The following is a 12,669-nucleotide window of genomic DNA, read 5'->3' as shown; positions in this document are numbered from 1 at the left end:
GACGGATGTTCCTGATTTAGGGGGACCGTGGCGAGTGTGGTTCTCGGACGCGGAACAGTGACTAGCGGGGTGTTTTGCCCCGCATTTGTAGCAGATATGCTCGTAATTGCAGCCACTACAGGTTTTCCCGGCATCATGAAATGTCCAACAAGTACCCTTGGGAAAGGTGCGTGAAAGAGAACGGGGTCGATTGTCATGGGTTTGGTTAGCGGGTATTTTCCCGCGGGAATTCACCATCGCCCTGAGCCATAGTTCCCAGTGAATTTGATCCCATGGGTGTTGTTCAGGGGCGGACTGCCTCAGAAAACGAAATTGCTCGTCGTAGAAAAGCCACTCACCCGACTTAAAGGCAATATCGCGCACTACTTCACAATACTTCATTAATTTTGGAGCATCCTGGGGCACCCTTTCTACATAAATTGCTACAAAAGTATTGAAGGCAGTTATCCACTGGGTAATGGTCTGCGCCTTTTTAGAGGACTGCACGGGCTCTAGATGGAGACGGTTCTGTGAGGAAATAGCATTCCCCGGCGAGAGTGATAGTGCGAACTTTTCAGTCGGGGGCCCAACGCCTAACAGCGCCCCAAAGTCTACATATTCGCTTTGCCAAATCTTGGCTTTGATCTTAGCACTCACGCGTGATCCCAGGGAAATGGCGATGCTGGTAAATAATTGGCGGGGTCCATCTTCGGTCCCAGACAAGGTGCAAGATTCAAGCGTACCTGAGACTTCCGTGAGCGCCGTTACCTCGTCGTCCACCGCCTGATCATTTGGGTGCACAATTGACGTGGAAGGAACTGGGGTTAACTCGTCATTGGAGCTGGAACGGCGATTCGCTAGGGCAGCATTCACGGCTTCAGTGACGGCCACAGAAATTGTAGTTGCCAGAGCCTCGACATTCACTTGCATAAGCCCAGAGTCGTTATTGGCTTGAGGAGTTGCAGATGAAGCCACGGAGGGCGTTGTAGGAGCCACTTCAGGGAGCTCAGAAGGACGTAACCGCTTTGAGCGACGAGAATTTGTACCCAACGTGCGTTTCTTGGGAGGCATAGCTGATGGTGAAAAAAGCTACCGGAAAGATAAACTAAGCTAATTGAAAAAGAAGCGTGAGTGCAAGTGTTACCCACACTGATTAGAAGTCAATTAAGAATCAACAGATGGCCCGCATCTGGTTAAACTCATAAGCTGGGCTATCGGAAAAATGAATCGGAGCGGGAAATTCCTCAGAGGGGCGTATTGTAAAATGACCTGAATAAAAAATGACAACAGCGAGAGCGTGTGTGCTAGCGCAAAAACGTAACAAAAACCGAGTTCCATAGCGGTGTGAGAAAAAACAGCAGCCGAGTGCATTGGACACACCTAACCTACTCGGTGGTCGAAAGGATTGTACATCCGTATGGCTTTTGTAATTAGCTCACAGTAAAAAGCAACCAAAGCCGGTATAACAAATAACATCGGGCACACTGTGCCATCAGGCGGATATCCGCACATGATGTAAGAAGTTGTGAACAGCGTGGAATGCTGCAGCCAAAAAGTCAGTAACGTGTTATTCCAACTGAAGGCTGATTCATTAAAAATTATGTATTCATCGGCTTGGTGAACACAAACCGCAAGGAACTGGCGAACAAATAGCAAATAAATAGCAAATCTTTTCAATGATGAGAGATTGCGATTGCGTAAATGCTCTCATTGTGTAGGGAATGTAGGCATCTTAAAACGGCCCCTCTGAGGCTCCTAAAAAGTCGATAATGGCCGCGCGAGTTTAAATGAACGCCATCGCTGGAATAAAGGCGAACCTTTGGTATTCCAAAAACCCCTGTGCCTCCAATAAAAAGAGTACGGGAGTGGCTCTAGCAGGACCTTCAAGTATTTGACTAAATCGCGTACTTGTTTATTATACATAGGGCTCGATTCTCGATAAACAGTTTGGCAAACGCAAACACGTTTGACCTGAAAGCGGTCATGAAGCAAAGTGACTAAATCCTCAATAGCAGAAGCTATTGACAACGGGTCAGCGTGTACGAGATCGTTCGATTCCAGCTGTAAAATGACAATCTGGGGCAGAAGACTCAATCATTGGTAAATCAAAGGCACGTGCCTTTGCAATAGTTCTACCGCCAACACCATGCCATTTAATTTCGCAGGCTTCGGCAATGAGAAAATTGGCGTTAAGGTCGGGATGAGAGGCAATAAAGTCTTTTAAACGACGGATAAAGGAGTGGCCAAGAATCACTACCCGAGGTGGAGCCATGCCAAACGTTTAGGGAGAATAAAGCCCTCTAAAAAAGAACTTAAGCAGCACACAACTTGCCTGAAAAATCTTGATAATCCAAGTTTAGTCCGTGAAGGAACAGCTAAGAGCGCCAGTCACGAAGATTGCAATCCCTTAACTAGACCTATCCTTACTCCGCCCTTATCTATGATTGGCTCATTTTTCTGGCTGAATGCATCTATTGCACGAGGAGGTCAAAGTCGACGACATAAATAGCATCATTCCTTACAGTAATAATGCCCCTTTTTGCGATTTTGAAATGGGTCAGTAAGTGCTAAAGTGCATTAGAATGACTAGAATGTCACTAAAAATCTCCTGTGACTCCAGCGACAAAGAGTGACCTTGAGAAACCACGAGATTCCCCTAGACTGGACACGGTCTCGTGATTTCAGTGACGTCACTATTTTTCACACACCCACATTTTTGCCCTGTTTGGCTTCATCATGGATGTTCAACAGCTATTCAAGAATCTAAGGAAGGAAGCAGAATGCCCATTGTGCATAGAGACAGTCAAAAATCCCAAGACACTACCATGTCTTCACTCATTTTGCCTGGAGTGTCTCGACAGACATGCAAACTTTGCAAGGAGACAGCTAAAAGCGACAATCAGGTGTCCGGTTTGCCAGACTTTATTCCCAATTCCCGAAACAGACACCTTCGACAAGTTGCCTTCATCGTTTCATCTCAACCGATTGGTGGATGTTCTCGCTCTAGAAGATGGCAGCGTACAGTCTCAAAGATGCAACAGTTGCGACGAGAACAACACTGCAACATGTTACTGTTTCGTGTGTCAGAATTTTCTGTGCGCATCTTGCTTTGAAGCTCACCAACGGTTGAAGGCCTCAAGGGGTCATCGCAATGTTTTGATCGACAAACTGCAAGCTCAAGATGTGCAACATTTGATCCGCAGACCCGTGATGTGTTCACAGCAGTATCATGAAGATCAACCCCTCGAATTTTACTGCGAGGACTGTAAAGTTCTGATATGCCACAAATGCACTGTAGTGAGTCATAATCGACACACCATGACAGACACACAGAAAGCTGCAAAAGAACAAAAGATGCAAATGGCCGAAGCTGTGGCGAAAGTAAAGTCGGAAATTGTCAGGTATGAGAGTGAAATTAAGAAACAAACTGACCTAAAAAGCAAAAACAAAATGGAAATTTTGAACGAAGAAAAGAAAATGACAGACACTGTGGAAAAATTGATTCGTGATTTGCGAGAACACGAGAGGAAAATGAAGGAGAAGTTTCGCGAAATTTATGAAGTGGAACAAAAACATCACGCAACGCGACTGGAAAACTTCGAGCTGGTGGCCATCCAACTGAAAAGCTGCGTGGAACGCTGTCAGAGTATCTTAGAAAGAAACTTCAGCGTCGAAATTCTACAAACAAATCACGCCATCCTGGAACGCTGCAACGAACTGTTTCAAGCAAGAAAACCCGATCTTTACAAGTCGCCACATTTACATTACTTGGTGGAAAAGAAATTCGATCTTATGGATCGAGTTGTTGTTACCAAGACTGATCCCTTAAAGTGCTTAGCTGAAGGTCAAGACAGCAATGAAGAAGGGGAAAGAAAGGAGAAATATTTCGTTATTGTTACAAAGGATTCAGAGGGATTGCAATGTTATCAACAAGATGATGAAATCAGAGTTGACATATTGACTCCACAAGGTGATCAACTTAGACTGACAGACATTAAAGACACCAAAGATGGCAAATACACAGTGACGTACACACCACAATTTGCCGGACAACATAGAGTAGACATCCTTGTGAATGGACAGCCGCTGACTTGTAGTCCTTGGATTGTGCAGGTTCATCAGCATCAATATCAATTTGCCTTTCAGTTTGGATCGAGTGGGAAGGGACGAGGAGAATTTGCTGACATTAGCGATATCGATGTGAGTGATAAAACGGGAACGATTGCTGTTGCAGAACAGTGGAATCAAAGAATTCAACTCTTGAGCTCAGATGTAAAGTTTCGAAGTGAGATAAGACTTCATGGTGTACCTTATTCCGTGGCATTTACAGACTCTGGTGAGCTGCTGACTTTAGTTCCGAAAAGGGACAAGAAGCTTCGTTTATTCAGTGAAGAGGGTCAGTTCATCAAACACATCAATGATAAACATCTTGATCAACCAAGTCACCTTTCCATTGCGAGTGATGGTCGTTTAATCATACCTGACTATGGGGACAAGAAAATCAAGGTCCTCTCCCCTGACGGGAATGACTTGCTCCAGTCCTTCAGTGCCCCAGACTGTAATAAATCCCCATTCTGCGCTATTTATCACGAAGACAAATTCTTTGTTTCTTATTCCTCTGCTTCTTGTGTTAAGGTATTTGACAAAACAGGAGTGTATTTACATGACATTGGCTGTGAGGGGTCCAATGATGGCCAGTTTGATGGTCCTTATGGACTCGTTATTGACAAGTACAACCGACTGATTGTGTGTGATGCACGTAACCATAGGCTGCAGCTCTTCACCCTGAGCGGCAAGTTTTTGAGTAAATTGAAGGGACAGTATTTCGATAATAGCTTTCCTTTTTACGTTGCTATAAGCAATGATGACAGTCTCATAGTAGCTGACTCAGTCATCGGACGCGTTACTGTTTTTCATAAGAGGTGATAAAAGTGAAGACAAAATATTTGTTTGCCAGTTCGTTCTGTGATCGTTTCTATAATTTTAATAAATGTCACTAGAAACTCATGCCTTTAATTTAAGAATTCGGCTATTATTTGGGCAAAATTGACTTGTAACATCCTTTTGTCTTCACCTCGGGGGCAAGTTGAGTAAAATGGAGGGACAGTATTTTGACAATAGAGACCTTTAGATGTCCCGAAATCGGTGTACGGGTATCAGGTAGCGTCACGTTTTTTTTCACTTTGCGATGACGTCATCACTCTTAGACACCAGTTTACCCGTTGAAGAATTACGAGTAGCTTGAGAGAAGACATGACGGAGAAACAAGTAAGTTTTCATGACGTTTTAAGTAGAAATGTGAGTTCTGTGACTCCTTGGAAATGTTATTGCAAGTCTGTTGTGATATTTTTGCCAAATTTAAATTTGAACTGTAAAGAAAGCGTTCCCGAATTGATTTATGTGCCGCCGCGGCCGCCATCTTTGTAAAGAATCGTTACCAATTCCCGCACGTTAACTCTACGGGTATCTTAATGAACTTGAAATCTAAATAACAACCCCAGGATTTCCTTAGTTCAATAGTATTGTTCATTGTTTTATTTTTTGGTTTTATTTGTCAAACAGTTCCAATAAAAGATTAAATAAGTGGAAACAAACAATATCTGTTTTTTTTTTTACTTGTATAGTTTTTTTTTTTTTTGTTTTTTTTTTTTTTTGCCAGTCTTCGTGTCTAGTATGTCCTTGGATGCATTAGACGAGCCTTGGAAGGCGTATTTTCGTGGTCACGGGCCAAGCATCATCTTCCCCGGATTTTTTAACCAACATCTTGAATTTCTGAAACGGAGGAAGTTTGGGGAGAGGAATAAATTGTGACCAAGAGGGTAGTTCAAAAGCGAAAGCTCGTCCCATACTCTCCCAACATCCATCCAACATGGCGACTCCATAAGACTCCTGTACTGCAGGCTAAAGCGCTGCCTTTTCAGTAATGACATCTTCCATCGTGCGAACGTTGTAGTCTTTTCCAATGATAAGCAAGTAGTAGGCAGTCTGTGTAACGTTTGCGAAAAAGTTATGGGGTGAACCCCTCCTGTGTTGTGTTCTGTCTCAACCAACATAATGATCAGCCTGGCTGGAATCTTTGCAAATAAGATCCTGCAAGTATAATGAAAAGGAATACTAATTTTACAAACATTGGTTAGAGCTTTTCTCTGACCCTTTGTTTGGCCCATATCTATTATTAGGACTAATACGCAGGTGGATTACAAGTCACCAAAAGTGCCTCACTATCACCTCGAAAAATCCTTTCCGGTTCACACTGTACTTCTCTGCACTCGTCTAACACTAATTCTTTGGTTCGTTAAACTCTCTCCGTCAAAGTGACTGTCTTAAGAGCTCTTAAAAGGTAATTTGATTTACGGCCGTGCAAGTAACAGGAATGGATTTAATCCCGTGTTGACGTCACCGACTGCTTTGGATTGTGATGGTTGTTTGAAGTCGGCATCGAACCCATTCCTTCTTACTGCTCGATCGTTGATCAAACTGTCACCACTTTTCCCGTCTTTCCGCAAGGCGAATGAAAAGCTAAGTTTTCATCAAAAAGGTTCTGAAAACAATATATACAATATATTTGGGACGATCCCAGAGAATAAATAAAGTGATAAGTTTGTTGAGATGATAGGCACTTTAAAAGTTACACTTTAAGATATATTTTAAATTGACGACCTCGCCCCAGGTCGTCAGAAGATGTCTAAAAGTTACACAAGTTCAGGCTCAGGTTTATTTTATTTCACACTATTTACTGAGAATATCATGTACATGTAAATAAAAAAGTGCAGTAATGTTTACAAAATACAAATAAACTGTAATTGCGTTAGAAATTAGGAGAATACAATTTCAAATCTTGGGTATTCTGTGCATAGCGAGAACTGTAGCAAGTTTTCATTTTTCGTTCGTCTGCTTTTTCAGCGCCATCGTGGTAAATACTGACAGAACGTACTCTTTAGCATAGTAAGGATAATGAAAAGCTCTAGCCTTTAATTATTCAAGTACAATTTTACTATCACATCTGCACTCTCTAACATCTCGTGAAAAAGCAAGTTTGGTATTATCATGATCATCGATCATAAACCCAAATAATAGAATAAAGCTAAGAAGTCATTATTTTGTACCGATTTGAATCTTTTGTTCGCTGCATGCCTCGCATGAACCACAAATTAACGCGGATCATGTTATTACGTAAGCTTTAAATTTTACGACTGGGGAGCCTGTGAATATACTTGATGTAACTTGAAGAAGGATAGAATTCTTTGTATAAGATAGACGTGTGTCAAAGGCAAATGGAACGGTCACTTTAGCACAGTGAGAAGCGGCTCTGCTGTTTTTTTAAATCACTCAAGTGCAAAATTTCTAGCAAGTTAAAAGAAGAAAACTCAAAACAAGACAAGAGTTAACATAAACCGATTGCATAAATGGCGGTCAAAAATGTATTCTTTTGTTTGTGCTAATGTGACTCACTAGCCTCGCTCTCAAGCAACATTTCTTTTGTATTTTGTTCATGCAAACGAGGCTAGTGAGTCTAATTGGCACATTTAAAAAAAGAATATTGTATTGGCCGCCATATATGCATTCGGCCTATACTTTTCGAGATAAAATGCAATATAAAGCTATCGCGTTCTGTGGTTTTAGACTGAATTTCCTCCGGGTACACTGTTTTAAATTGGAATTATTTTGCAAGCAGCATGGTTGTCGAGGAACTGAATCTAAAATTTGCGCAATTTTTAGCATTGTAAATCAATGGGATCCATCAATGGTAGTGAAATGGTCATAAAGTGTACTAGAATTCTAATACTAGAATTTAACAAATAAGATCATCTCCATGGGAGAGGAGACCTAATGAAAGCCCTTATAGGGTTTCAGTCCGATTTTGCGGAATCTCCGCAGTATTATGCAACTTACCGTTACGTTAGCTCAGTTAAAGCGATTTAAGTCCGACGTTAACCGGTGAAATCACCACGAACAAACAAACACACTATCACTTTTTTACTAAATAATTTCCAGAACGCGGAAAATTGGAGCTAACTTCCACTAAATCGGAAAAGCCTGATACAAAACTTTAGACACAACTGAATTGAGAGTGTTTCTATTTTCACTCGAAACAAATTAATTCAAAGGGAACATTCATGTCCTCAGACATTGCCTGTGCAGCAACGCTGTAACAAGTAATTGTAATTGACGTGCCTGCCAACATTTTTCCCAGTGCTAATATTTTAGTTCATGATGACAAGAACTCTACTAAATTGGCAATTATAATTGGTCGTATTTACGTGTCCCGCTGAGGTCTTTCCAACGTAGAGTTTGTCCGAGATTTAATGTCAACTCCTTTGCTGATAACCTACGGAAGTCTATCGATAATAACATGTATACTTGTGGGGTTTTATTAGACTTCTCTAGAGCCTTTGATACTTTAAATCATAGCATTTTGTTAAAAAAAATGAAGCAGTATGGGATAAGAGGGGTGCCTCTTCAACTTTTCACCAGCTACTTAACAAATAGGCAACAGTATACTGCGATGGGGAATACCGTCTCTTCGAGGCAAGCAGTTACCTGTGGTATTCCCCAGAGAAGCTCGCTTGGACCAGTCTTACTTTTGATTTACATTAATGATCTACCTAATTGCTCCAGTTTGCTTACTTTTAGAATATTTGCAGATGACACGAATGTCTTTGCCTCCGCACGCGACCTTAAGAGCCTTGAACAACTGATTAACACTGAATTGAAGAAGGTCAAGCTTTGGTGCGATGCTAACAAATTATGAATTAATTTTTCTAAAACAAATTTCATGATTGTCAAATCACCCAGGAAGAAAGATGTGGCAGTAAATATCAAGATAGAAAGTGAAGACGGTACGAGTTCCTTGCTGGAACGCAAAGATCGAGTTAATTTGCTAGGTGTGTATCTTGATGACACAGTATCCTTCAAACATCATATATCATATGTTGCATCACGAATTTTCCGCACCAATGGGATAATAGCTATACTCAGACATTCCTTAACTCTCTCTCTCAATTGAGACAACTACTATCCTTACATTTCTTACGCAATATTAGCATGGGGAAGTCCGTACAAATCTCATATGAAGAAAATACAAACTAAACAGAACCGTGCTATTCTCACTGCATAATTAATTAGCTCATGGCAGAAGTTTTCATTATGCGTTCGAATTCCCCCATTTCGCGCACGCCTATTGCGGTGTTGATGCTTTGCGGTCTTAGAGTATATATTTTATCGCCCTGCCTGAAACGTGGTCATTTTAACCGTACTCCGGGACGACGGCCAGCTTTCACTTCTGTTCTTTGCACAGTCAACCGCCACCAGCATAGATGGCAGAACATCGTCTTCCCCCTCCACCCGCTACCGTCGCTGCTCCAATCGTAGAGACGCTGCCGTTGAGCCACCGCCAGTTGTAGAAGAACCGCCTGCTGTTGATCCGGTTCTCGCACCGCCCCCGGCTCCAGTTCTAGTGGCGAACCCGGCCCCGGCTGTTGAAACTGTGGAAGAGGTAATTTTCCTATCAATATTGTTGGTTCTTAGCCAGGTTTATGTTTTTTATCGTGTTTTAGCCGCTGCCTGTAGCTTTAGTGCCTACGTTTGTCTCCGGTTCATTTATATTTTCTTTCTCGGTTCTTTTCTTTGGGTTTATTCCGGTAAACCTGTATACTCTTTTGAAGCTATTGTTTTCATGCTCCGTATTGCTTTCGGGCTTTTGTTTCCTCGTATTTTTGCATGCCTCTGTGGCCCTCTGTTGCGTTTTTCAGCTTCCGCAATTTAGGCTTTCTCGTTTTGTTTTTGGCTAGCATTGTTCGGGTGTTCCTTCGTCTCCCGGTGTGGGTGAATTTACGTCGTGGCGTTTCTTGCGGCGTACCGCCGGTTTAGGCAATTGCGTGGACGTTACTATGGTATTCAACCAGTGAAGGTAACGTGTTGTTGCATGGCTTTTATTGCATTCCGCCGGTGAAGGCGACCTGTCGTTTTGGCGCTGTTTTCGCGAATTCCACCGGTGAGGACAACATGTTGTTGCGTGACCGCTGGTCAAGGCAACGTATCGTTGGGTAAACTATTTGCGTATACCACCGGTGAAAGCAACGCGTTGTTGCGTGACGGTTTTTTGCGTGTACCACTGGTTAAGGCAACGTGTTGCGCGTCTTTTTTGTGTATACCACCGGTGAAGGCAACGTGTTGTTGCGTGACTGTTTTTGCGTTTGCCACTGGTGAAGGCGGCGTGTTGTTGTGTGACTGTTTGCCTGTACCACCGGTGAGGGCAACGTGTTGCGTGACTGTTTTCCGTGTACCACCGGTGAAGGCAACGTCTTGTTGCGTGTTTTCTTTGCGTTTTCCACTGATGAGGATAGCGTGTTATCGCGTAACTGTTTTTGCGGGTACCACTGGTGAAGGCAACATATTTTTGCGTGATTGTTTTTCGTTTTCCACCGGTAGAGGCAACGCGTTTTTGCGTGACTATTTTCGCGGGTACCACCGGTGAAGGCAACGTGTTGTTCCCTGACTCTTTTGCGTATGCCACCGATAAAGGCGACGTGTTGTTGCTTGGCTGCTTTGCGTATACCACTGGTGAAAGCAACGTCTTGTACTTGCGTACACAGCTGGGGAGGCAACGTGCTGTTGCGTGACTGTTTCTGTATGGTACTGGTACGGGCAACGCGTTGTTGCGCGGCCGTTTCTGCGTGTACCTCTGGTTGAGGCAATCTATTGTTGTGTTATACCATTATGGAAGGTATTACGTGTTGCAGGATATTGTTTATGAAAAGTAAATTTGAATTTTAGGTCATATTGGTTTGGGCTGTTTATTTTGTCATAGGCCGCTGCCCGTATTAAGATTCTTGAGGACAAGATTAAGTCGTTGGAGCAGCTGAAGACTTTGGAAAGTTCAGAGTCAGCTCTCGCAGCCTTGCCTCGACATATCAGTCGCCCTACCGCGATGTTCGACAAATATGAGGCCCTTGATCTGCTACAGTCTCTGGTTCGTCTGGCAAGAAACGAAAGCCACCAGAAAGCGGACGAGTATGCGGCTGCTCTTGATGAGATCAGAACCAGGACGGATGCCTTAGACCACCTTCAGCTGCAGCGCCTTTTTCTCGGGTTATTGGGGGATCCTGTTCGTGATAAAGTTGCCAGGGAAGCCACTACTGTTTTGAAGGGCGTGGACAAGGCTCCTCCTCCCCCCTCTGGCTATGGATCCATTGCGCGTAGACCGTCTCCTTACCCGCCTAGACAAAGCACTCAGTGCTTTCGATGCTTTAAATGGGGGCATGTTGCCCGTTCATGCCGTCATAACCCGGTGAGACGTCAAAGTGGTCAGGGAAGAGCCGGGCGTTTTTAGTTCCTAGACCTGGCTTTTGAGACAGTATGTGTTGTATTTTCAAATAACTTGTTATTTTCATTAGCCTTGTTTCTTTCGTTCCCCTTCTCGTTCTTCCACATCCGCTTTCTTCGTTGACTTTGGGGGACCTGCTCTGTGTCTCAATTTCGGACCTAGTTCGGAGCTCGGGGTCAACTAAGGGGTGGGTTCCCTGCTTGTTTCCTTTTTTTGGTTTTCACGGGATTTTTTCCATTGTTCCCCTTTTTAGGAGCCTGCTTTTTTCCATGCCAGGGTTGTTGCAGTTGCCGCAAATTCATCCAAGGGTGATATTCCCCTATGTGGTATTACGCAGGGGCCCTCCCCTTTCGTTGCCCCCCTCCCTTCACCAAGTATGGTCGCAGCCTGCCCCAGTCAAGCTTCGTTTCCTCAGCCCTGAGTATTTCCGAGAGGGCGAAATCCACAACCACTTGTCAGTATGGGAGCACTTGCTGAGCGGGCGTGGTTCATCTCAGATAGACCTTTTGGAGATTATTAAGGAGGGTGTTAGGATCGATCGGCTTTTCAAGCCCTTTAAAGGAATCTTTAAAGGCTCCTCACATGATTCGCTGTTCTCTCCTCCTATGCGACTTGACAACGCCAAGGTTTGTGAACAATTCCGGAGCTTTATCACTGATACTGTCGTCGATTGGGTAGACGCTGGGGTACTTGCGGCTTGGGTTTACGGTTGGCGAAGTAAATTCCCCCCATTTGGTCCTTCCCCTCACTGTGGAACCTTCCAAGCCTCGTTTATGCCACGATGAACGATTTTTGAATCTGTGGATTAAAGACCTCCCTTTTAAGCTCTTGACCAACTTCCGGACTTGCCCAGATACGTTCTTCCTGGCCATTTTCAAACCTCTTTTGAAGATAAAAGTTGCTATTAACATGTGCTGTTCCACCCTTCGTCGCGGATTTTCTTTGGCTTGGAATGGAATGGCGTTTATTTTGTCCTTTGCTCTCTCCCGTTCGGATGGAAGGCGAGTGCTTATATATATCACAATCTCGGTCTTGCCGTTACGAGTGCAGCACGTTCGTTTGGGGTTCCTGTGTCTCAGTATATAGACGATCGTAACGTTGGTCAACTCTATCGGGCGCCAGCCAGTTCTACTCTACCCCCTAACAGAGTACTCGCTGAGGCCGCCGCCTACATTTTATGCTATCTTCTCATAGAGGCGGGTTACTTCATAGCTATCGCTAAATGGCAGTGTGTCCCTTCTATTGTTATTCGTTTTCTCGGTTTTCTTTGCGATTCCTTTCGCCAAGCTTTTCTTCTTCCTCCTGACAAGAAACTCAAGTTCAAGATACTCAGGGAGAAGATTCTATCCTCCCGGTATGTTAGT

At 43.6% G+C, this 12,669-nt stretch overlaps 1 protein-coding gene across 1 annotated transcript; it reads left to right on the top strand.

The window, feature by feature from the left end:
- The first annotated feature begins 2,715 nt into the window (after positions 1 to 2,715).
- Positions 2,716 to 5,576, top strand: LOC137973330 (E3 ubiquitin-protein ligase TRIM71-like). Its single transcript, XM_068820119.1, has one exon. The coding sequence runs from the start codon at positions 2,716 to 2,718 to the stop codon at positions 4,903 to 4,905; it is 2,190 nt and encodes a 729-aa protein (XP_068676220.1). The 3' UTR covers positions 4,906 to 5,576.
- Positions 5,577 to 12,669: the final 7,093 nt, after the last annotated feature.

Source organism: Montipora foliosa, chromosome 10 (genome assembly GCF_036669935.1).
Source record: "Montipora foliosa isolate CH-2021 chromosome 10, ASM3666993v2, whole genome shotgun sequence".
NCBI classification, from domain to species: Eukaryota; Metazoa; Cnidaria; class Anthozoa; order Scleractinia; family Acroporidae; genus Montipora; species Montipora foliosa.
This window is presented reverse-complemented; position numbering and strand designations above follow the sequence as displayed.